The sequence below is a fragment of the Panthera pardus genome, unplaced genomic scaffold, assembly GCF_024362965.1.
Source record: "Panthera pardus isolate Hobbes unplaced genomic scaffold, ASM2436296v1 HiC_scaffold_16, whole genome shotgun sequence".
Classification (NCBI taxonomy): domain Eukaryota; kingdom Metazoa; phylum Chordata; class Mammalia; order Carnivora; family Felidae; genus Panthera; species Panthera pardus.
Window position 1 is genome coordinate 103,849,335 of NW_026526721.1, and position 24,772 is coordinate 103,874,106.

General features: G+C 37.4%; 1 protein-coding gene across 21 annotated transcripts in view; it reads right to left on the reverse strand.

Moving 5' to 3' along the window:
• CUNH3orf80 (chromosome unknown C3orf80 homolog) overlaps nucleotides 1–24,772 on the reverse strand; it is a 72,862-nt gene that overhangs the window by 45,753 nt on the left and 2,337 nt on the right. For 16 of the 21 annotated variants that reach the window (XR_002077594.2, XR_002077595.2, XR_002077601.2 and 13 more), the window contains exon 3: nucleotides 22,002–22,067. The exons of 3 other annotated variants lie outside the window; for them this stretch is intronic. Coding sequence is in view for 4 of the 18 variants with exons in the window: in XM_019440457.2 (XP_019296002.1) it covers nucleotides 22,002–22,067 (66 nt within the window). In the remaining 14 variants the exon portion in view is untranslated. Of the gene's footprint in view, nucleotides 1–16,636; nucleotides 16,801–22,001; nucleotides 22,068–23,012; nucleotides 24,646–24,772 lie in introns of those variants that run through there. 2 more of the 21 variants (XM_019440455.2, XM_019440461.2) reach the window with 2 other exon arrangements.

Sequence of the window (24,772 nt, forward strand, 5' to 3'; positions counted from 1 at the left end):
TTTTTGATTGCCAAGTAATACTTCATTGTGTGTGTGTGTGTGTGTGTGTGTGTGTGTGTGTGTATCATGTCTTCTTTATCCATTCATCATCTGTTGATGGACATTTGAGCTCTCTCCATACTTTGGCTATTGTCAATAGTGCTGCTATAAACATTAGGGTGCATGTGCCCCTTCAAAATAGCACTCTTGTATCCTTTGGATAAATACCTAGTAGTGCAATTGCTGGGTCATAGGGTAATTATATTTTTAATTTTTTGAGGAATAGCCACATTGTTTTCCAGAGTGGCTGCACCTGTTTGCATTCCCACCAGCAGTGCAAAAGAGTTCCTCTTTTTCCATATCCTTGCCAACATCTGTTGTTGCCTGAGTTGTTAATGTTAGCCATTCTGACTGGTGTGAGGTGGTATCTCATTGTGGTTTTGATTTGTATTTCCCTGGTGGCAAGTGATGGTGAGCATTTTTTCATGTGTCGGTTGGGCATCTGAATGTCTTCTTTGGAGAAGTGTCTATTCATGTCTTTTCCCCATTTCTTCATGGGATTATTTGTTTTTTGGGTGTTGAGTTTGGTAAGTTCTTTATAGATTTTGGATACTAACCCTTTACTGATAGGTCATTTGCAAATATCTTCTCCCATTCTGTCGGTTGCCTTTTAGTTTTGCTGATTGTTTCCTTCACCATGCAGAAGCTTTTTATCTTGATGAGGTCCCAATAGTACATTTTTGCTTTTGTTTCCCTTGCCTCCAGAGACATGCTGAGTAAGAAGTTGCTGTGGCCGAGGTCAAAGAGGTTTTTGCCTGCTTTCTCCTCAAGGATTTTGATGGCTTCCTGTCTTACACTGAGGTCTTTCATCCATTTTGAGTTTCTTTTTGTGTATGGTGTCAAAAAGTGGTCCAGGTTCAATCTTCTACATGTCGCTATCTAGTTTTCCCAGCACCATTTGCTGAAGAGACTGTCTTTATTCCATTGGATATTCTTTCCTACTTTGTCAAAGATTAGTTGGCTATATGTTTATGGTCCATTTCTGGGTTCTCTATTCTGTTCCATTGATCTGAGTGTCTGTTTTTGTGCCAGTACGGTACTGTCTTAATGATTACAGCTTTGTAATATAGCATGAAATCCGGAACTGTGAAGCCTCCAGCCTTGGTTTTCTTTTCCAGGATTGCTTTGGCTATTCGTGGTCTTTTCTGGTTCCATACAAATTTTGGGATTGTTTGTTCTAGCTCTGTAAAGAATGCTGGTGTTATTTTGATAGGGATTGCATTTGAATATGTAGATTGCTTTGGGTAGTATCTATTTTAACAATATTTGTTCTTCTAATCCATGGGCATGGAATATTTTTTCCATTTTTTTGTGCCTTCTTCAATTTCTTTCATAAGATTTTTATAGTTTTCAGTGTATAGGTTTTTCACTTCTTCGGTTAGATTTATTCCTAGGTATTTTATGGGTTTTGGTGCAATTGTAAATGGGATTGATTCCTTGATATCTCTTTCTGCTGCTTCATTATTGGTGTATAGAAATGCAACTCATTTCTGTGCATTGATTTTACACCCTGTGACTTTGCTGAATTCATGGATCAGTTCTAGCAGCATTTTGGTGGAATCATTTGCATTTTCCATATAGAGTATCATGTTATCTATGAAGAGTGAAACTTTGACTTCCTCCTTGCCAATTTGGATGACTTTTATTTTTTTTTAACTTTTTTTTAAATGTTTATTTTTGACAGAAAGAGACAGAGCACAAGCAGGGGAGTGGCAGAGAGAGAGAGACACACACACACAGAATCCAAAGCAGGCTCCAGGCTCTGAGCTGTCAGCACAGCCCGACATGTGGCTCGAATTTATGAACCATGAGATCATGATCTGAGCCTCGTCAGATGACTAACGGACTGAGACACCCAGGGATGCCTTTTATTTCTTTGTGTTATCTGATTGCTGAGGCTAGGACTTCCAATACTATGTTGAATAACGGTGGCAAGAGTGGACATCCCTGTCCTGTTCCTGACCTTAGGGGGAAAGCTCTCAATTTTTCCCCATTGAGGATATTAGCAGTGGGTCTTTCATATATGGGTTTTAGGATCTTGAGGTATGATCCTTCTATCCCTACTTTCTTGAGGGTTTTTATCAAGAAAGGATGCTGTATTGTGTCAAATGCTTTCTCTGCATCTGAGAGAATCATGTGGTTCTTATCCTTTCTCTGATTAATGTGATGTATCACATTGATTGATTTGTGGATATTGAACCAGCCCTGCATCCCAAGAATAAATCCCACGTGGTCGTGGTGCATAATTCTTTTAATATAGTGTTGGATCCGGTTGGCTAGTATCTTGTTGAGAATTTTTTGCATCCATGTTCATTAGGGAAATTGGTCTGTAGTTCTTTTTTGTGGAGTCTTTGTATGGTTTTGGAATCAAGGTAATGCTGGCCTCATAGAATGAGTTTGGAAGTTTTCCTTCCATTTCTATTTTTTGAAACAGCTTCAAAAGAATAGGTGTTAACTCTTCTTTAAATGTTTGGTAGAAGTCCCCTGGAAAGCCATCCAGCTCTGGACTCTTGTTTTTCGGGGAGATTTTTGATTACCAATTCAATTTCTTTACTGGTTATGATTCTGTTCAAATTTTCTATTTCCTCCTGTTTCAGTTTTGGTAGTTTATATGTTTCTAGGAATTTATCCATTTCTTCCAGATTTCCCAATTTGTTGGCATATAACTGCTCATAATACTCTCTTCTTATTGTGTCTCTGCAGTGTTGGTTGTGATCTCTCCTCTTTCATTTGTGGTTTTATTGATTTGGGTCCTTTCCTTTTTCTTTTTGATCAATCTGGCTAGGAGTTTATCAATTTTGTTAATTCTTTCAAAGAACCAGCCCCTGGTTTCATTTATCTGTTCTACTGTTTTCTGTTTTTGTTTTGTTTGTTTGTTTATTTTTTGGTTTCAATAGCATTGATTTCTGTTCTAATCTTTATTATCTTCCTTCTTCTGCTGGTTTTGGGTTTTATTTGCTGTTCTTTTACCAGCTTTTAAGGTTAGGTTGTGTATCTGAGACCTTTCGTTCTTTTCAGGAACGCCTACGTTGCTATATACTTCCCTTTTATGGCCGCTTTTGCTGCACCCCAGGGTTTTGGGGCTGTGGTGTTTCACTGGCTTCTATGTACTTTTTAATTTGTTCTTAAACTTCTTGGTTATTAACCCATTCATTCTTGGTTAGTAGGATGTTATTTAATCTCCAAGTATTTGTTGTCTTTCCAAATTTTTTCTTGTGGTTGATTTTGAGTTTCATAGTGTTGTGGTCTGAAAATATGCACGGTATGATCTCAAGCTTTTTGTACTTGTTGAGAGCTGATTTGTGTCCCAGTATGTGACTACTCTAGAGAATGTTCCATGTGCACTCAAGAAGAATGTGTAGTCTGCTGCTTTAGGATGAAATGTTCTGAATATTTGTTAAGTCCATCTTGTCCAGTGTGTCATTCAAAGCCATTGTTTCCTTGTTGATTTTCTGCTTAGATGATCTATTGTCCATGCTGTAAGTGGGGTGTTGAAGTCCCCTACTATTATATTATTGTCAATGAGTTTCTTTATGTTTGTGATTAATTGATTTATATATTTAGGTGCTTCCATGTGGGTTGGGGGCACAAATGTTTATAATTGTTAGATCTTCTTGGTGGATAGACCCCTTGATTATGATATAATGCCCTTCTTCATCTCTTATTATAGTCTTTATTTTAAAATCTAGATTGTCTGATGTAAGTATGGCTACTCCAGCTTTCTTTTGGTGATCATTTGGTATGATAGATGGTTCTTCATCTGCTTTCAATCTGATGGTGCCTTTAGGTCTAAAATGGGTCTCTTGTAAACAGCATATAGATGGATCTTGTTTTCTTATCCATTCTTTACCCTATGTCTTTTGATTGGGGCGTTTAGTCCATTGACATGTAGAATGAGTACTGAAAGATATGAATTTATTACCACTGTGTTACCTGTAGCGTTGGAGTTCCTGATGATGTTCTCTGGTCCTTTCTAGTGTTTGTTGCTTTTGTTCTTTTTTGTTTTGCTTCATCTTTTCTCTCCTTAGAGAGTCCCCCTTAAAATTTCTTGCAGGGCTGGCTTAGTGGTCACGAACTCCTTTAGTTCTTGCTTGTCTGGGAAACTCTTTATCTCTCCTATTTTGAATGATAGCCTTGCTGGATAAAGAATTCTTGGCTGCATATTTTTCTGTTTTAGCACATTCAATGTATCCTGCCACTCCTTTCTGGCCTGCCAAATTTCTGTGGATAGGTCTGCTGTGAACCTGATCTATCTTCCCTTATAGTTTAAATACTTTTTTTTTCCCCTTGCTGCTTTCATAATTCTATCCTTGTCTGTGTATTTTGTGAATTTGACTATGATATGCCTTGTTGATGGTCTATTTTTGTTGAATCTAATGGGAGTTCCCTGTGCTTCTTGGATTTTGATGTCTGTGTCTTTCCCCAGTTTAGGAAAGTTTTCTGCTATGATTTGTTCACATAAACCTTCTGCCCCTTTTTCTCTCTCTTCATCTTCTGGGACTCCTATGATTCAGCTGTTATTCCTTTTAATGAGTCACTGAGTTCTCTAATTCTTATATCCTGCTCTTTCGCCTTAGTTTCCCTCTTTTTTCTGCTTCATTATTCTCCATAATTTTGTCTTCTATATTGCTGATTCACTGCTCTGCTACATCCATCCTTGCCTCTGTGGCATCCATTTGAGGTTGCATCTCAGTTATAGCATTTCTAATTTTGTCCTGACTTGATTTTACTTCTTTTATATCTGCAGAAAGGGAGTCTATGCTTTTGTCAACCCCAGCTAGTATTCTTATTAATGTGATTTTAAATTCTAGTTCAGACATCTTGCTTATATCTGTGTTTATTAAGTCCTTGGCTGTCATTTCTTCCTGTTCTTTCTTTTGGGATGAATTCCTTCTTTTCATCATTTTGGAAGAAGCAAAATAATTACTAAAATAAAAATTAAAAATTAAAAATTAAAAAATTAAAAACAACACAAAAAATAAAATAAAGGAAGCTATATCCTAGGTGTGTTTTGATCTGGTTGCTGAAAGAAGCTTGATAGAATAGAGAGAAAAGGAAAGAAAAAAAAGGAAGAAAACATAAAAAAAAAAGTGTACAATAAAATAGAATAAAATGAAATAAGGTAAAATAGAATGAAAATTTACAAAAAGAAATAAAGAATATAGTTAAATTTTTTTATAAAAACAGAAAATAAAAATAAAATTTTTCGCTATCTGTATCCAAGAATAAGAAAAGCAAAAGAAAAAAAATGAATAGTTGGACCAGTGAACAGGATGAAATCTGAATGAAATTACATCCAGTTTCCCCTAGAAGTCAAACTATGAAGCACTTTATAGTCTGTACACTAAGCATGTGGAGAGACTATTGGTTGTCCTGTAGAGCTTGGTTGCCGCAGTTGGACGGGGCTCAGTGTAACGGCTCCATTCTCCACTAGGTGGCGTTTCCTAGCTTATGGTGGTAGATTGGTGTGGTGCTCGTGTGCACGTATGCGCAGGCATGGGAGAAGAGAAAATGGAGTCACCCAGCGTCCCAGGCGCTAGCATCAGAATTCTGTGCTCTCAGCGACTAGCCACCAGACACTCCTCCTTTGTCTCTGGCTTCCGTCCACTCCTGCTTCTACACTGTCCATGTCCAAGCCGTCAGCCTGCCAGGCAGCACCTCTCTCCCAAATTTTATCCAACGGGGCTGTTTCCTAACCCCTCACTTCTAAAGGCCCTGCAGCTTTGGCCCACTCCGATCCTCTAGGGGAGGGTCTCACCGAGCAATGACCGGGTGCCAGGTGCCGGTTTACCCCCAGGAACACTCGAGTGATCGCGCTGCTGCAGAGGCCCAGAGACTGCGTCTTGGTGCCAGCCCACCCCAGAAAAAGTTCACGCAATTGTGCAGCAGCAGAGGTTTAGAGATTATGGCAAATCACAACACAAGACTGGCGCCAGGCTTCACCTCACTCCAGAGTCCTTGTTCCAACACCAGGACTATTCTCTGGGGTCTGCCGGGACCTTTTCCTGTGGGGAGGCTGCACCCTCTCTATCAAATATCCTCCCTGCAGGGAAACCACCTCTCCCTGTGTGGCCCAGGACCCCTCGGACTTCGGACTTCGCTGTCCGCTTCCCACCAGAGCACCACCAGCTATTGAACTGTGGAATTTCGAACTCTGTGTCTCCTATTTATAGAGTCCTAATGGTATTGAAACCCTCTCCTTTCTCTTTTCTCCCTTTCTTATTCAGCCCATGTGGGTGTTTCCACTCTCTCTTTCTCTCCAGCTGCTTTCAGGGTGAGTGCTTTCCTGTACTCTCCCAGCAGTCTCTGTCCTCTCTCTGCAAACAAAAACAGCTCCCTACCCTCCAGGGCTTCTCTCTCCCCTAGTTCACCTATCCACACCGCATACCTGCCGAGTTCTGTGGCTCAAGTTATGCAGATTGTTGTGTTAATCCTCAGATCAATTTTCTAGGTGTGCAAAATCATTTGTTGCTGATCTAGTTGCATTTCAGGGAGGAGAGAAGTAGAGAACTTTTATTCTGCTCCACCATCTTGGCCCCTCCCTAAAAGTACTATTCATAATGTTTTCTTTTTTTAAAGGAAGATATACTTGTTAGTATCTGAGTAATTGAAATTTTAAACATAAAAGGGCTGGAAGATTCTATACATTTGTTGGAATATCTCAGTGTAGTGGCATGAAATATGGGTTTAAAAACAGAAATTTTCTCGTCTCTGTGTTTGTTATATGATTTTATTACTGGTTCCTTTCATTTAATGACATATCATGGACGTTCTCCCATATTAATAGATGTCTTAACACATTATTTTAAAAGCTAAGCATGACTCTTTGTGTGATGGAGCAGAATTTATTTAATCTGTGTCCTACTATTGGATAATTAGGGAGTTTTCAATATTTCAATACTTCACCATCAGAGCAGTGTTTCAAATGAGTATCTCTTGTAATCAAATTTTTGCATAGGCCCTTGATTATCTCCATGGGATATATTCTTCATGGGGGAACTGCTCAATCAAGTCTATGTATATTTTAAGGCTTTTGGTAAGTACTAAAGGTTGGCTTTTGACACATTCTGGAATTCAGAGCTCTTCAGAGCTCAATGAAGAAAACTCCTTCATGGCCTAAGTCAGCCTTGACCCTTCCTCTTTTAAATCCATTTGCAGCGACAATACCAGCCACCTCACATATAGATTTTACTGGGTGCAAGTCTCTAAGAGTTTTACCCTCTGATGCACTACTTCTAGCTTCCTAAGAAGAAACTGAGGCACAAAGAAGTTAAACAATTCAACTGAAACCACAGCCCTAACAAGCAGTGGATCTGGGATCATGATCCTCAACAACCTGGTCCACTGCTTGGGAAGTGAGTTTTCTCTTAACTGAGATATAAATGACATATAACATATTAGTTTTAGGTGGAAAACATAATGATTTGATATTTGTATATATTGCAAAATGATCACAGTAAGTATAGTTAACATCCATCACCACACACAGTTACAAAATTTTTTTCCTTGTGATAAGACTTTTTAAGATCTGCTCTCTTAGCAACTTTCAAATATACCATGCAGTATTATAAACTATAGTCACCATGCTGTAGCGTAGATCCCCAGGACTTACTTATCTTATAACTGGAAGTTTTATCCTTTGACCACCTTCACCCATTTTATCTCCCCTCCCTAACTCTGCCCACCACCAATTTTCTCTCTGTATTTATGAGTTTGTCTTTTTTAGGTTTGCATGTAAGTGAGGTCATACAGTATTCATCTTTGTCTCATCTGTTTCACTTAGCACAATGCCCTAAGGTCCATCCATATTATCACAAATGGCAGGATTTCCTTCTTTCTTATGGCTGAATAATATTCCATTATGTATATCCAATTTCCTTATCCATTCATCTGTTGTTTCCATGGCTTGGCCATTGTACATAATGCTACAGTGAACATGGAAGTGTATAGATATCTTTTTTTTTGGTTTAATTTTTTTTTTTAACGTTTATTTATTTTTGAGATAGAGAGAGAGAGACAGAGCATGAATGGGGGAGGAGCAGAGAGAGAGGGAGACACAGAATTGGAACCAGGCTCCAGGCTCTGAGCCATCAGCCCAGAGCCCGACGCGGGGCTCGAACTCACGGACCGCGAGATCGTGAGATCGTGACCTGAGCTGAAGTCGGACGCTCAACCGACTGAGACACCCAGGCGCCCCTGAAGTATAGATATCTTTTCAAGATAGTGATTTTATTTCCTTTGGTTAAATATCCTGAAGTGGGATTGTTTGATCATGTGGTATTTCTAGTTTTAATTTTTTGAGGCTCCTCCATACTGTTGTCCACAGTGGCTGCACCAATTTACATTCCCATCAGTGCACAAGTGTTCCCTTTTCTCCACATTCTGACCAACACTTGTTATTTTTTTCCCATTCTAGACAAGAATACCTATTCTAACAGTTGTGAGGTGATATCTCATTGTGATTTTGATTTGCATTTCCCTGATGACTAGTGATCTTGAGCACCATTTCATGTACCTGTTGTACTCATGTCTTCTTTGGAAAAATGTCTTTTCAGATCCTATGCCCATTTTTATTTTTATTTTTATTTTTTTTAACGTTTATTTATTATTGAGAGACAGAGCGTGAACAGGGGAGGGGCAGAGAGAGAGGGAGACACAGAATCAGAAGCAGGCTCCCAGCTCTGAGCTGTCAGCACAGAGCCCGACGCGGGGCTCAAACTCACAAACTACAAGATCGTGACCCGAGCCGAAGTTGGACACTTAACCGAGCCACCCAGGCGCCCCCCTCTGCCCATTTTTAAAATAGGATTTTTTTTTTCTACGGAGTAGTATGAATTCTTTTTATGTTTTGGATATTAAACTCTTTAGCAAATACATGATTTGCCATTTTTTTCCCCATTCTGTAGGTTGCCTTTTCATTTTGTTTATTTTCTTTGCTGTACAGAAAGCAGCTTTTTAGTTTGATGTAGTCCCACTTGTTGATTTTTGCTTTTGTTGACTTTGCTTTTGATGTCAAATCCAAAAAAATCATTGCCTAAACCTATGTCTAGGTGCTTCATCTCTATGTTTTCTTCCAAGAGTTTTATGGTGTCAGCTCTTATGTTCAAGTCTTTAACCGATTTGAGTTGTATTTGTGTATGGTATAAGATAGAGGTTCACTTTCATTCTTCTGCATGTGACATGTGTCCTGTTTTCCCAACACCTTTTATTGAAGAAACTGTCCTTTCTCCATTGTACACTTTTGGTTCCTTTGTCATAAATTAATTGACATATATATGTGGTTTTTCTTCTGGGATCTCTATTCTGTTGCATTGATCTATTTCTGTTTTTATGTCAATACCATGCTGCTTTGATTACTATAGTTGTGTAATATGTTTTTTTTTTTAAACGTTTATTTATTTTTGAGACAGAGACAGAGCATGAACGGGGGAGGGTCAGAGAGAGGGAGACACAGAATCCAAAACAGGCTCCAGGCTCTGAGCTGTCAGCACAGAGCCCGACGTGGGGCTCAAACTCACGGACCGCGAGATCATGACCTGAGCCAAAGTCGGCCGCTTAACCGACTGAGCCACCCAGGCGCCCCATAATATGGTTTTAAATCAGGAAGTGTGATACCTCCAGCTTTGTTCTTCTTTCTCAAGATTGCTTTTGCTATTTAAGTCTTTTGTGTTTCCATACAAATTTTGGGACTGCTCCATTTCTGTGGAAAATGACATTGGAATTTTGTAGGGATTGCATTGAATCACCACTTTGGGTAATATGACCATTTTAACAATATCAATTCTTCCAATTGATGAGCAGAATATCATTTCATTTATTTGTGTCTTTTTCAATTTCTTTCATCAGTGTCTTATAGTTTTCAGTGTACAGATCTTCCACTTATTTGGTTAAATTTATTCCTAGGTATATTTTTCTTTTAGATGCAATTGTGAGATAGTTTTCTTAATTTCTCTGATAGTTCATTTTAAGGATGTACAATTTTTTGTGTCCTGCAACTTTACTGACTTCATTTATTTGTTCTAAGGTTTTTTTTTTGGTAGAGTCTTTAGGGTCAATGTGTGTATTTAAATACCATTTTTGTAATGTTAAAAAACAACAAAAATGACTTTATTTTTTTAACCATTTTTTATTTATTTTTTTTTAATTTGACTATATTTATTTATTTATTTTTCAATATATGAAATTTATTGTCAAATTGGTTTCCATACAACACCCAGTGCTCATCCCAAAAGGTGCCCTCCTCAATACCCATCACCCACCTTCCCCTCCCTCCCACCCCCCATCAACCCTCAGTTTGTTCTCAGTTTTTAACAGTCTCTTATGCTTTGGCTCTCTCCCACTCTAACCTCTTTTTTTTTTTTTTCCTTCCCCTCCCCCATGGGTTTCTGTTACGTTTCTCAGGATCCACATAAGAGTGAAACCATATGGTATCTGTCTTTCTCTGTATGGCTTATTTCACTTAGCATCACACTCTCCAGTTCCATCCACGTTGCTACAAAAGGCCATATTTCATTCTTTCTCATTGCCACGTAGTATTCCATTGTGTATATAAACCACAATTTCTTTATCCATTCATCAGTTGATGGACATTTAGGCTCTTTCCATAATTTGGCTATTGTTGAGATTGCTGCTATAAACATTGGGGTACAAGTGCCCCTATGCATCAGTACTCCTGTATCCCTTGGGTAAATTCCTAGCAGTGCTATTGCTGGGTCATAGGGCAGGTCTATTTTTAATTTTCTGAGGAACCTCCACACTGCTTTCCAGAGCGGCTGCACCAATTTGCATTCCCACCAACAGTGCAAGAGGGTTCCCGTTTCTCCACATCCTCTCCAGCATCTGTAGTCTCCTGACTTGTTCATTTTGGCCACTCTGACTGGCGTGAGGTGATATCTGAGTGTGGTTTTGATTTGTATTTCCCTGATAAGGAGCGACGTTGAGCATCTTTTCATGTGCCTGTTGGCCATCCGGATGTCTTCTTTAGAGAAGTGTCTATTCATGTTTTCTGCCCATTTCTTCACTGGGTTATTTGTTTTTCGGGTGTGGAGTTTGGTGAGCTCTTTATAGATTTTGGATACTAGCCCTTTGTCCGATATGTCATTTGCAAATATCTTTTCCCATTCCGTTGGTTGCCTTTTAGTTTTGTTGGTTGTTTCCTTTGCTGTGCAGAAGCTTTTTATCTTCATAAGGTCCCAGTAATTCACTTTTGTTTTTAATTCCCTTGCCTTTGGGGATGTGCCGAGTAAGAGATTGCTACGGCTGAGGTCAGAGAGGACTTTTCCTGCTTTCTTCTCTAAGGTTTTGATGGTTTCCTCTCTCACATTCAGGTCCTTTATCCATTTTGAGTTTATTTTTGTGAATGGTGTGAGAAAGTGGTCTAGTTTCAACCTTCTGCATGTTGCTGTCCAGTTCTCCCAGCACCATTTGTTAAAGAGACTGTCTTTTTTCCATTGGATGTTCTTTCCTGCTTTGTCAAAGATGAGTTGGCCATACGTTTGTGGGTCTAGTTCTGGGGTTTCTATTCTATTCCATTGGTCTATGTGTCTATTTTTGTGCCAATACCATGCTGTCTTGATGATGACAGCTTTGTAGTAGAGGCTAAAGTCTGGGATTGTGATGCCTCCTGCTTTGGTCTTCTTCTTCAAAATTACTTTGGCTATTCGGGGCCTCTTGTGGTTCCATATGAATTTTAGGATTGCTTGTTCTAGTTTCGAGAAGAATGCTGGTGCAATTTTGATTGGGATTGCGTTGAATGTGTAGATAGCTTTGGGTAGTATTGACATTTTGACAATATTTGTTCTTCCAATCCATGAGCAGGGAATGTCTTTCCATTTCTTTATATCTTCTTCAATTACCTTCATAAGCTTTCTATAGTTTTCAGCATACAGATCTTTTACATCTTTGGTTACATTTATTCGTAGGTATTTTATGCTTCTTGGTGCAATTGTGAATGGGATCAGCTTCTTTATTTGTCTTTCTGTTGCTTCATTGTTAGTGTATAAGAATGCAACTGATTTCTGTACATTGATTTTGTATCCTGCAACTTTGCTGAATTCATGTATCAGTTCTAGCAGACTTTTGGTGGAGTCTATCGGATTTTCCATGTATAATATCATGTCATGTGCAAAAAGCGAAAGCTTGACTTCATCTTTGCCAATTTTGATGCCTTTGATTTCCTTTTGTTGTCTGATTGCTGATGCTAGAACTTCCAGCACTATGTTAAATAACAGCGGTGAAAGTGGGCATCCCTGTCGTGTTCCTGATCTCAGGGAAAAAGCTCTCAGTTTTTCCCCATTGAGGATGATGTTAGCTGTGGGCTTTTCATAAATGGCTTTTATGATGTGTAAGTATGTTCCTTCTATCCCGACCTTCTCAAGGGTTTTTATTAAGAAAGGGTGCTGGATTTTGTCAAAGGCCTTTTCTGCATCGATTGACAGGATCATATGGTTCTTCTCTTTTTTTTTTATTAATGTGATGTATCACGTTGATTGATTTGCAAATGTTGAACCAGCCCTGCATCCCAGGAATGAATCCCACTTGATCATGGTGAATAATTCTTTTTATATGCTGTTGAATTCGATTTGCTAGTATCTTATTGAGAATTTTTGCATCCATATTCATCAGGGATAGTGGCCTGTAGTTCTCTTTTTTTACTGGGTCTCTGTCTGGTTTAGGAATCAAAGTAATACTGGCTTCATAGAATGAGTCTGGAAGTTTTCCTTCCCTTTCTATTTCTTGGAATAGCTTGAGAAGGATAGGTATTATCTCTGCTTTAAACGTCTGGTAGAACTCCCCTGGGAAGCCATCTGGTCCTGGACTCTTACTTGTTGGGAGATTTTTGATAACCGATTCAATTTCTTCGCTGGTTATGGGTCTGTTCAAGCTTTCTATTTCCTCCTGATTGAGTTTTGGAAGAGTGTGGGTGTTTAGGAATTTGCCCATTTCTTCCAGGTTGTCCAATTTGTTGGCATATAGTTTTTCATAGTATTCCCTGATAATTGTTTGTATCTCTGAGGGATTGGTTGTAATAATTCCATTTTCATTCATGATTTTATCTATTTGGGTCATCTCCCTTTTCTTTTTGAGAAGCCTGGCTAGAGGTTTGTCAATTTTGTTTATTTTTTCAAAAAACCAACTCTTGGTTTCATTGATCTGCTCTACCGTTTTTTTAGATTCTATATTGTTTATTTCTGCTCTGATCTTTATGATTTCTCTTCTTCTGCTGGGTTTAGGCTGCCTTTGCTGTTCTACTTCTGTTTACTTTAGGTGTGCTGTTAGATTTTGTATTTGGGATTTTTGTTTCTTGAGATAGGCCTGGATTGCGATTGTATTTTCCTCTCAGGACTGCCTGCGCTGCGTCCCAAAGCATCTGGATTATTGTATTTTCATTTTCGTTTGTTTCCATATATTTTTTGATTTCTTCTCTAATTGCCTGGTTGACCCACTCATTCTTTAGTAGGGTGTTCTTTAACCTCCATGCTTTTGGAGGTTTTCCAGACTTTTTCCTGTGGTTGATTTCAAGCTTCATAGCATTGTGGTCTGAAAGTATGCATGGTATGATCTTAATTCTTGTACACTTATGAAGGGCTGTTTTGTGACCCAGTATATGATCTATCTTGGAGAATGTTCCATGTGCACTCGAGAAGAAAGTATATTCTGTTGCTTTGGGATGCAGAGTTCTAAATATATCTGTCAAGTCCATCTGATCCAATGTATCATTCAGGGCCCTTGTTTCTTTATTGACCGTGTGTCTAGATGATCTATCCATTTCTGTAAGTGGGGTGTTAAAGTCCCCTGCAATGACCACATTCTTATCAATAAGGTTGCTTATGTTTGTGAGTAATTGTTTTATATATTTGGGGGCTCCGGTATTCGGCGCATAGACATTTATAATTGTTAGCTCTTCCTGATGGATAGACCCTGTAATTATTATATAATGCCCTTCTTCATCTCTTGTTACAGCCTTTAAAGTCTAGTTTGTCTGATATAAGTATGGCTACTCCAGCTTTCTTTTGGCTTCCAATAGCATGATAAATAGTTCTCCATCCCCTCACTCTCAATCTAAAGGTGTCCTCAGATCTAAAATGAGTCTCTTGTAGACAGCAAATAGATGGGTCTTGTTTTTTTATCCATTCTGATACCCTATGTCTTTTGGTTGGCGCATTTATCCATTTACATTCAGTGTTATTATAGAAAGATACGGGTTTAGAGTCATTGTGATGTCTGTATGTTTTATGCTTGTAGTGATGTCTCTGGTACTTTGTCTCACAGGATCCCCCTTAGGATCTCTTGTAGGGCTGGTTTAGTGGTGACAAATTCCTTCAGTTTTTGTTTGTTTGGGAAGACCTTTATCTCTCCTTCTATTCTAAATGACAGACTTGCTGGATAAAGGATTCTCGGCTGCATATTTTTTCTGTTTAGCACACTGAAGATCTTGTGCCAATCCTTTCTGGCCTGCCAAGTTTCAAAAGAGAGATCAGTCACGAGTCTTATAGGTCTTCCTTTATATGTGAGGGCACGTTTATCCCTTGCTGCTTTCAGAATTTTCTCTTTATCCTTGTATTTTGCCAGTTTCACTATGGTGTGTCATGCAGAAGATCGATTCAAGTTACATCTGAAGGGAGTTCTCTCTGCCTCTTGGATTTCAATGCCTTTTTCCTTCCCCAGTTCAGGGAAGTTCTCAGCTATTATTTCTTCAAGTACCCCTTCAGCGCCTTTCCCTCTCTCTTCCTCCTCTGGGATACCAATTATGCGTATATTATTTCTTTTTAGTGTATCACTTAGTTGTCTAATTTTCCCCTCATACTCCTGGATTTTTTTATCTTTTTCTCAGCTTCCTCTCTTTCCATAACTTTATCTTTTAGTTCACCTATTCTCTCCTCTGTCTCTTCAATCCGAGCCATCGTCGTTTCTATTTTGTTTTGCATTTCGTTTAAAGCATTTTCCAGCTCCTCGTGACTGTTCCTTAGTCCCTTGATCTCTGTAGCAAGAGATTCTCTGCTGTCCTCTATACTGTTTTCAAGCCCAGCGATTAATTTTATGACTATTATTCTAAATTCACTTTCTGTTACATTATTTAAATCCTTTTTGATCAGTTCATTAGCTGTTGTTATTTCCTGGAGATTCTTCTGAGGGGAATTCTTCTGTTTGGTCATTTTGGATAGTCCCTGGAGTGGTGAGGACCTGCAGGGCACTTCCCCTGTGGTGTATAACTGGAGTTGGTGGGTGGGGCCGCAGTCCAACCTGATGTCTGCCCCCAGCCCACCGCTGGGGCCACAGTCAGACTGGTGTGTGCCTTTTGCCTTGGTTCCTTTAATTACTTTTTGAGGATCTTGTTTTGTGTGTCCTTTTTGCAAACGACCTCAAATCAGTTTCAGTGTAAGTTACAGAATGGTTGGGTGGCTGAACGAATAGTGTATGGATGAGTGGATGGGCAGATGGGAAAATTGATGTATTTGTAGTTTGTTTGTTTGTTTTTTTTTTTACCTTTACATTCCACCTTCTGGAGCCCTGTTTAAAAAAAAAAAAGATTAATTTCACTTCTATAAGTTTGCCTTTTAAATATTTCATGACAGTTATATTCCCTTGGCTTTCTCTTCTTCAGGTTAAAAATTAGAAATGTCTAAACACTTTTATGTCAGACTCAGTTCTATCATACCTGAGGTGGGTTTCAATGTTCATTGGGCCATGCATTTGCCATCACTGACTTGCTCTCCTCTACTTTTCCTTATATTCCCCCCGAAACCTGAACCGTCTTCTATTTCTACAGGCCTTGTGTCCACTCTCTAGGACCCACTTCCAAGACCACTTCTTCAACTTTGTCCTCACCCACAGTTTCTCCATGTATGAAGTCTCAAGATCCAGTATCCCAGTCTCCTACTCCACTGGCCTACCTCTAGCACTTCTTACCTTTCTCCCACTACACTTGCTCCTTGACATCAAGGTATCCACACTCTCAACCCTTCCCATTTTATTTCGTCTGCCACTCCAACTCTTCCTTGTCTGTCCAAATCCCATTTCTCTTTTCCTACATAATCTTTCACCCACAGCCTATCACCTCAGCCAAAACCAGTCATTAAAAAGAGCTGACAACTTTTTTAAGTGCAGTTAATTTTTGTTTTTCATCAAAGTGTGTCTACTCTTAATCCACAAATCATCGATGCCCATGATTAACTGGGAAAGTTTTTGAATTTCCACAACTTTATCTGAATTTCATACCAAGAACCCAGTGTCAACCAGTGTGTATATACTGGCACTTGAAATACATTTTTATGTCTCAGGCCCCACGAATGTTAAGTGCTTCCTATACATACTTTAATATTACAACCATCTGAGGTGGGTAGTCTCCCCACTTTACAGAAGAGAAAACAGCGTTAGGAAGTCATGCAACTTGCTAATGGTCACATAACTAGTAAATCTAGAGTCTGGAGATTCACATGGGCAGTCAACTCTAAATCATTATGTTATTCTGTAGGAGGTTCTACCAACCATATTCCACCACAAGCATATAAATACAATCTTAATTTAGGAAGCTATTTTGTCCTTGTTTCCATATTAGCTGGCATTGAGGATTTAGTTATAATGTTAGACTCGATGTTTCTCATTTTTATGCTGAGCATACAAAAACCTTTGTTTTTTTTATTTTTATTATTTTTTTAAGATACTGGACAAGATTTGCCAGCTATTTTAAAGAAATGTTTTTCAATTTTTAAAACTAATGAAGTCAGACCAGGAAGGAGGCACACTTGGGTGTTGAAGGAACTGGCTGAACGAAACACAAAAAAACAATATATGAGTTGTTTTTCTTGACCATTTCAGGTTTTATCCATAAAACATTTATGCGTTTCCACAAACAATTTTATGAGTCATTAACGATTTCTGGCCTAGATTCCATTATATTTTTAATAATAGTTCCTTTAATTTTGACCTTTTTAAATTAAAATTTTATTTTATGGTGGGGGGAGAGGGGGAGGGAGAGAGAGAGAGAGAGAGAGATAGAAAGCTAGCATGTGAGCAGTGGGAGGGGCAGAGGGAGAGGGAGAGAGAGAATCCCAAGCAGGCTCTGTGCTAACAGCACAGAATTAGTTCAATGTGGGGCTTGAACTCATGGAACCATGGGATCATGATATGAGCCCAAATCAAGAGTCAGATAGATGCTCAACTGACTGAGCCAGGCACCCCTAATAATAGTTCCTTTGAGCAGCAAATAACAAATAATAGCTACCATATTTTGCTTGTGAAAAAATAAAGACGATTCTAATGTGATGCTTTGCAGCTATAGCCACAGCTCTAATAATAAAATATTCTACGAGGTTAAATTAATTGCATGTTGAAAATTTAGTGGTTAAGAGTACTAACTCTGGAGTCAGAGAGGCTGGATCTGCCTCCTGGATCTTCTACTTATCATCCCTGTGACTTTGGACACACTACTCAGCCTCTCTGGCTGCCCTTTTCTCATCTATAAAATGGGGTTAGTCCTTAGCTCCTCCTGTTATGAATTTTAAATGAGATAATATATGAAAGATGCCTTGAACAGCACCTGCCACATGTAAACATCCAATGAATTATAGTTATCATTGTTATCATTATCATGGTAGCAAGGGAATAGTGCCACTTCTCACAGCAGCTGCCAAGCTTATGTCTAAAATAGTGCACATGTTTGCATTTCACTCTTTGGAAAAATAGCTACAATATAAATTGCTACCAAATTTTAAATCTGAGGTAGAGTTGCTAGAAATGATATTTAACCTACCAAAATTAATTGCCAGAACTCACACACAATACTATAAGTTTCAGAAATTCACTTATGAAATTCTTAATTATAAACAGATTGAAATGAAATTAGGTGTCCACAAAAAGCTTAGGAAGACCCCCAAACAGTCCAGAAACTGTAGAAACTCTAACACTCCTCAGGAGGTGGTTTCAAACACCTGAGGAGAAGGCAGAACATGTGGAAGACTTGGCCGGTATCAGAGAGCTCCCTCAAACACCAAAATAAACAGGAACAACTAAATGGTGATACGTTTCACAGAAAGCTTAGGAATATGCCAAAGCACAAACTAGACCCAGCAAAAACTACGAATCCTCACAGGAATGCTTAAGTCACCTAAAATAAAACCAGAACCCAAGGAAGAAGACCTGGCAGCTATCAGCTCCTATAAATACCAAAAGACCCAGTGGAACAAATAAATGATGATTATGTTCACAGAAAGCTTAGAACACTTGAAAGCTGAACCCAGAGCCAGTAGAAATTCTAGCAGGTGTCAGGAGGCTACTGAAAACACCTAAAGTGAAACCAGAACCTTGGGAGACCTGGCAGGTATCAGAGAATTCCTACAAACACCAACAGGACTAGAGGAATAAACAAATGGTTGTGACCTCCACAAAAAGCTTAGAACAGTCCAAAGCACAAATCATAACCATTAGAAAATCTCAGAACCCTTGGGAGACCACTGGGGACAACTGAGGAAAAGGCAGACTCCATACAAGATCTGAAGGCATCAAAGAGCTCATAAAAACACCAAAGCGAGCAATACAACCAGAGAGCAAAAGCAACCAGAACTCCTTCTCTCCCAGATGGAAATGTGGAAAGGTGAAAATCTCACTCAGAGCTATCAGGAGTTTGTTTGGAATGCCTAGGAAAAGTGGACCCAGTGGAAGACTCAACAGGAACCAAGGGCCTTATGAAAATCACACAACAAATGGTGGACCCTTAGAATATAAGACAATCAACAAGAAGCTTGGGACAGCTACCAGCTGTCCCACGGAGAATGTGAATTAGCTGAACCAACAATCAAGAAACTTCTGAAAACTTCTGTGGAAAAGATTGAACCTAGAGAAGACCCAATGGGCACCAACAGACAAAACTCCTAAAGAAAAGAACCCAGGAGAAGACTTGACAGGTGTCAAGAACCTCAGGACAGCTCCAAAGCAGAAGTGGGAGTTGGCAGAAAATCCTACAGGCATGAAAGAGAACCTTAGGAAAACTGCTAAAGTGCAGCCAGTAGAAGAGTCAGCAGGCATTACGATATAGCAACTCCAAATTTTAAAAGCTTCCTCATAACCTTACTTAGGAAGGATTCAGATACATCAGAGAGATTATAAGAAAAACCTAAAATAGCTATAATAAAAGATGTTAAAAATACTCAGGAAAACCAAGTAGTAGAGGGGCACCTGGGTGGCTCAGTTGGTTGAGCATCCAATTTTGGCTCAGGTCATGGTCTCACAGTTCGCAAGTTTGAGCCCTGCATCGGGCTCCATGCTGACAGCTCAGAGCCTGGAGCCTGCTTCAGATTCTGCGTCTCCCTCTCTCTCTCTGCCCCTCCCTGCTCATACTCTGTTTCTCTCTCAAAAATAAATAAACATTAAAAAAAAGAAAACCAAGTATTAGGAAAAGATATTAGAACATACACGGGATGGTGTACATATTTTTCAGTCAAAAGAAAATGTAGAAAGCCACACAACATTAAAAAAAAAACACCAAAAGAAAACCTGGAGCCAATAGTTATTAGTACTGTATCGAAACCATCAAGAAAAAAGAGAAATGCACTTGAAGACTTCAAACAAAAGACATGATGTTTGGAAGGTGACTATAGTGGATTTGAAGAAATGTTTGATTCGGTGCACAAAAGTAAGGATGGACCAGATCTCAGCCAAGTAAACTCTTGTAGTCCTTGTGAATATGAATCCAAAATTAATGCCTCTCAAACTGAAGATGTGTGGCCTAAGAACATGCAAGATGGAGTTACTCAAAGAACAAGATTTACCCTAAAAAACATAAAAGTTTCAAGAATCTAAACACTTGCCTAGTCCAACAGGTAATGTGCAGAGATGAATGTAAAGAAATATGAGGTTAATTTTCAAGCAAAGCTGAATCAGCATTGTCCCTATATCCCAGACACAGATATAGAACTCTAGAGTCTCAGATGCTTATGTCAACAGAAATACTTCAAATAAAGAAAAATTAAAAGAATACTGTGAAGAGCTTCCAAGAGAAAAACTCAGAAGATGGAGCTATGGAAAAAAGACACAGACTGTAACATCAGAGGAAGAAGTAAACTGGTGTAAATCTATGGGAATCTGATCATTTGGCTAGCTCAACAGGGGTCATGCACATGGAGAAACGTGACAAACCAATGAACAGTTTGCAAGAAAAAAGCTAAACCTACAAATGAAGAGAAGATACTTTTAGGACCCAGGAAAATAATAAATATTAATTTTGATCTGGTAAAATCTTTGGTCAATACATAAGAAAAAAATTCTCACAAACCAAAATAAAACAGGTGTTAACGTGGAGAGTTCTAATCCTTTCTCTGATCAAACAAACGTAGCCAACAAAGAGGCAGAAGATAAAACTATTCACAGTTCCTTAGATAAAATCTGAACCACTACAGTAGGGATTCTTCAAGATCATCTAGAGGCAGGAATAAAAGAAATGTAAAGTTAGAGGTACTGTCTAATCTACTCAGTAAAACTGTGATACTACATACAGAAGTTCAGAGCCCATGCAGAAATCTGTAAGAATGTAAAAGATACAGCAATCAATGGTAAATCAAACTATCCTTGAGGTCTAAAGGCTCAAATAAGGTCCTCTCTGTAAGAACAGAAGGATATGATCTTTTATCTAGTATAACAAGTAGAATGTCTGTGAGCAAGAATGAGAAGAAAACAGTTAACTATTCCTCAGATAAAATGACAGACACAGAGGAAACCACAAAGATGCCTGTGAGGAAAACCTAGAAGCATAAAGATATAGCAGTCAATGGACAAATAATGTCCTTGAGGTTTGGAAGCCAAAATAAGGTCCCTGTCACTACTAAGATTCAAGGGTCTAATTCTCTGCCCTTATAAATATAGCAGAGGGCACATTTTTAGGGGAAAGACAGGGAGAAAAGTGCTGACAATCTCTCTAGAAAATTTCAAGTGAGGAAGCAAAATATAAAAAGGTAAATCAAGAATTACCGTTTGAGATCCAGAAAAATGAAAATTCTTTCTAGAGGGATGCAAAGATACGATCATTTGCTCAGTGACAAGATAAAATCTCTATGGATAAGAACGAAAAATATGTTTACAGTCCTTCCATGAATAAAAAGGAAAACTACCTGGCTCAAAACTGGAAACCAAGAGAAGTCAGATGCAAACAGAAAAACAAAGAAAACACTTCAGAAAAATAACATTTATCAAAAGAAGAAACTGTGCAAAAGGCCAAGCCATAACCAGAGTGATACTAAATCACAGAAAAGAGAAACTTGGAGTCCTACAACATGTGTTTCAGTGAAAACATCTACTGAAAATTCAAAGCAAGATAATAACAACATACAAAGAAAATAAGAACTAGGAGAAATCAAGACAATGAAGGTGCTTAGCTAAGAAGTTGAAGAGGAAAAAAAAGTGATAATCTTTAGGTTGATGGCAAACATAAATGTCCATCATAGTATAATTTTTGTCATAAAATTTAAACTGAGGGCGGCCTGACTGGCTTAGTCAGTGGAGCAAGCGACTCTTGATCTCAGGGTTGTGAGTTCCAACCTCACATCAAGTGTAGGGACTACTTAAAAATAAAATCTTTTTTTTTTTAAGCAAATTCTGTAAGTAAAAGAAAATAAATAAAATTAGGTTCTATATGTATTTAAATATAATCAAAGTATTGGTTTTATTTGACATTTGATTACTTTATAGGCAAAATTTTAAAAAAGGAATTAAGACATCCTTTCCTTCATAAAGATGGAAGGATGTCTTAATTATTTTTTAAAAATTTTCCTCCATCTTTATGGAGGAAAGGATATCTTAATTCCTTACAGTTAGCTGCTTGTTGATTCATTCTTTGTTGATAAAATACCTTCCCTTAGCTTTTCATCTTTTACCAATGGATGAAAGGAGAATGAAAAAGTAAATTGTAAACTAGTGCGGTCAGATATAAACTTGCCAAATATTCTATCACTGATTCGTTGTCAGCAACTTACAGTTTTGCAGAGATGGTTAACGCTGGGCTGCTCAAAATAAAACGATTCATCATTGTTTCTTTCAATCTGGAAATCTAAATTAATTATGTTCATAAAATTTATACAGAAATCAGTACAGAACATTGTATAAATCTGAACACCATATTCATGTTTATAACATAATAAGTTCCAGCTATGAACTGTTTCCTTTATTAATTCCACTTGAGAGAAACTGTATACATAAAGTACATTAAGGTACTTAGCATATTGTCTTTTAAACTGTCGAGGCCATTTCCTTAATATTCCCTTCAGCCTTTACAATTGAATCTTGTTTTCCTTATATAGTACACCTCATGTCCTTTGGCATAATTGCCAAAGCCATTTTCCATGGTTGATTTAATGGCCTCTTAAAACTGTCATTCTATCTCAAGAAGACATTATCCCCTTTGTTATGATATTGGACACCAACAACAAAATTGCTTTTAAGCAGATTATTTTATATGTGTGTGTGTGTGTATACACATGTATAATTATATAATATATAAAAATATAAACAGAAAATAGTCATGTCTTTAAGCAACTGGTGATTTTATACATACATAAATATATACATATATATACACATATATATACATATGTGTGTGTATATGTATATATATGTGTATATATATATATACCTGTGCTCTGACCTATATATAAAAGATTGAAAATAAGTAAAATCATCATATCATGAATTATTTTCAAGTGAGAGAATAACTTTTCTACATTAATGTTTTTTACATTTCTATTCTCTACTAGTTCTATGTAATAAATAATTTCCAGGTAATATCTATAAAATTGAACATCTAAATACTGCCCGTAGTACCTTAAAAATATTTCTATCCAGATACTTTAGCAATGTGAATACACAGGTTCTGTATTAACGTGGTGTGTTATATATGTGTTTGTGTTACCATGAAACACATTCATTCATCGTTAATAAAAATAGTTTTTAAGAATTTTTTTCCCACAAAATTGTGCTTGGTAAATCAATGAAGTGCAAGAAAAACACAGAGTCAAACTCATTTTTATTAAATGAGGGATGTGCATAAAAGCTTATGTGATGACTAGGAAAAAAACCAAACGTAGTTTGTTGTAATTTTAAAATTTAGTGTAATCTCCTTCATGATTACTGTTACGTTACAGACATTCTGAATCTTAGGGAGAGAATTGTTCCATAGTTGATACAAAGGAAATATACTTGATTCATATTATAAGTATATTTTTACAAGATTTTGTTGCAAAGGTCAAGATGTTAGTAATAGCAACAACATACAGGATGGATATATATATGGATATTTATGTTGATGTTTCAGATATGGGGAATTTGAAGAAGTGTCTAAAACAGTGTACCCTCAAAGGATAAATAATTTAAAAGATTAAGGCAACTTTCCAGTTTGTTTGAATGGTGGGTAGTATTGATAGCCACGCGTAAAACTAAGATTTATAGTGTTTGACTAACATGAATATACGCAATTATTCAATATGCTATGATTTCATTAAATCTTGTGCCATTGTCAATTCATGTAGTCTCTACTCATTGTTTTGCCAACTCACAGCTTAAGACTGCTTATAAATAACAAAGATACACATTTCATATTTTAATACATACCATATAGTCACACATCTGATACAATTTACAGAGAGAAAGATTTTAATGTTTTTCTATGCTTTAATACACTTCAAATGATTTCAATGACAGGGTCATTAGCTTTTAGAACTTTAGAGTAAACCATTCTGTTCTATTACAATTCAGACATTTTAAGATTTCTTAGAACTGCCAGACTTTTTCTATTCGCCTTTAAAAGTTTAAATCATTTTCTCACAGTAATTTCTCAATTAAATCATTTCTCAAATTAATCAAATCATCAGTTTCTTCTAATACAATTTCAGGACTGTCAAAGTTTTCGATCATAAAATCAGTGTTTCTAGGTACATATGTGTGGTTCCCGTGTAAAATCTTTCTTAATAACACTCATCTTTCCACAAGCAGAGAAACCTTTTGTTTCCTACTTTTCATGACAATCATAAAGTATAATAATTATATGGTATACAATGTGTATATTGTACATATACAATATACATATGTACATTATACATAATGCATTTTAATATATTATTTTAAATTACCATTTGCTTAAAGGACATTTCATAGGATGGTGGAACTGATACAATGACATTTATTTTTTTCTTAGGATAGGTTGACTAAATCCTTCTGTAGTACATTACTTGCACAATTATGGCTTTGAAGAGAAGTCACAAGTCACAAGTTCTTATGTTTTGTATCATGTTGTGGAATGTATTTTAAAATAGAGGGAAAAGTGCATGACATCATGCTTCATGGTACGGCATACGTGTATCAATCATTTCTACATATAACTATGTGGTGAATGACACAATTAAGACCTAGACTACACAATCTATAGTTATTACAAAAAGTTATATGTTATGACACAGTACTAAAAATAAAATATATTCATCTCAAATTGTGAAAATAAGATATCCGTCATGTGTTTTATGTCACATATGTTGTCTCGTTTGACCATGCCTCCTTTTTTCCCCCATTGTAAATGAAATAATGTCCAACATTTTATTAAACAATAATGACAATTTAGGCCATTAAGACCTAAAAAAGAGGAAAAGACGATTATCATGTCATTAACTGCACACACTCCTGATACGTTCAATCCATGGTAAAAATATAAAAATAAAAGACAAATAAATATAAGTATCTTCTCAGTAACTGAAAAATC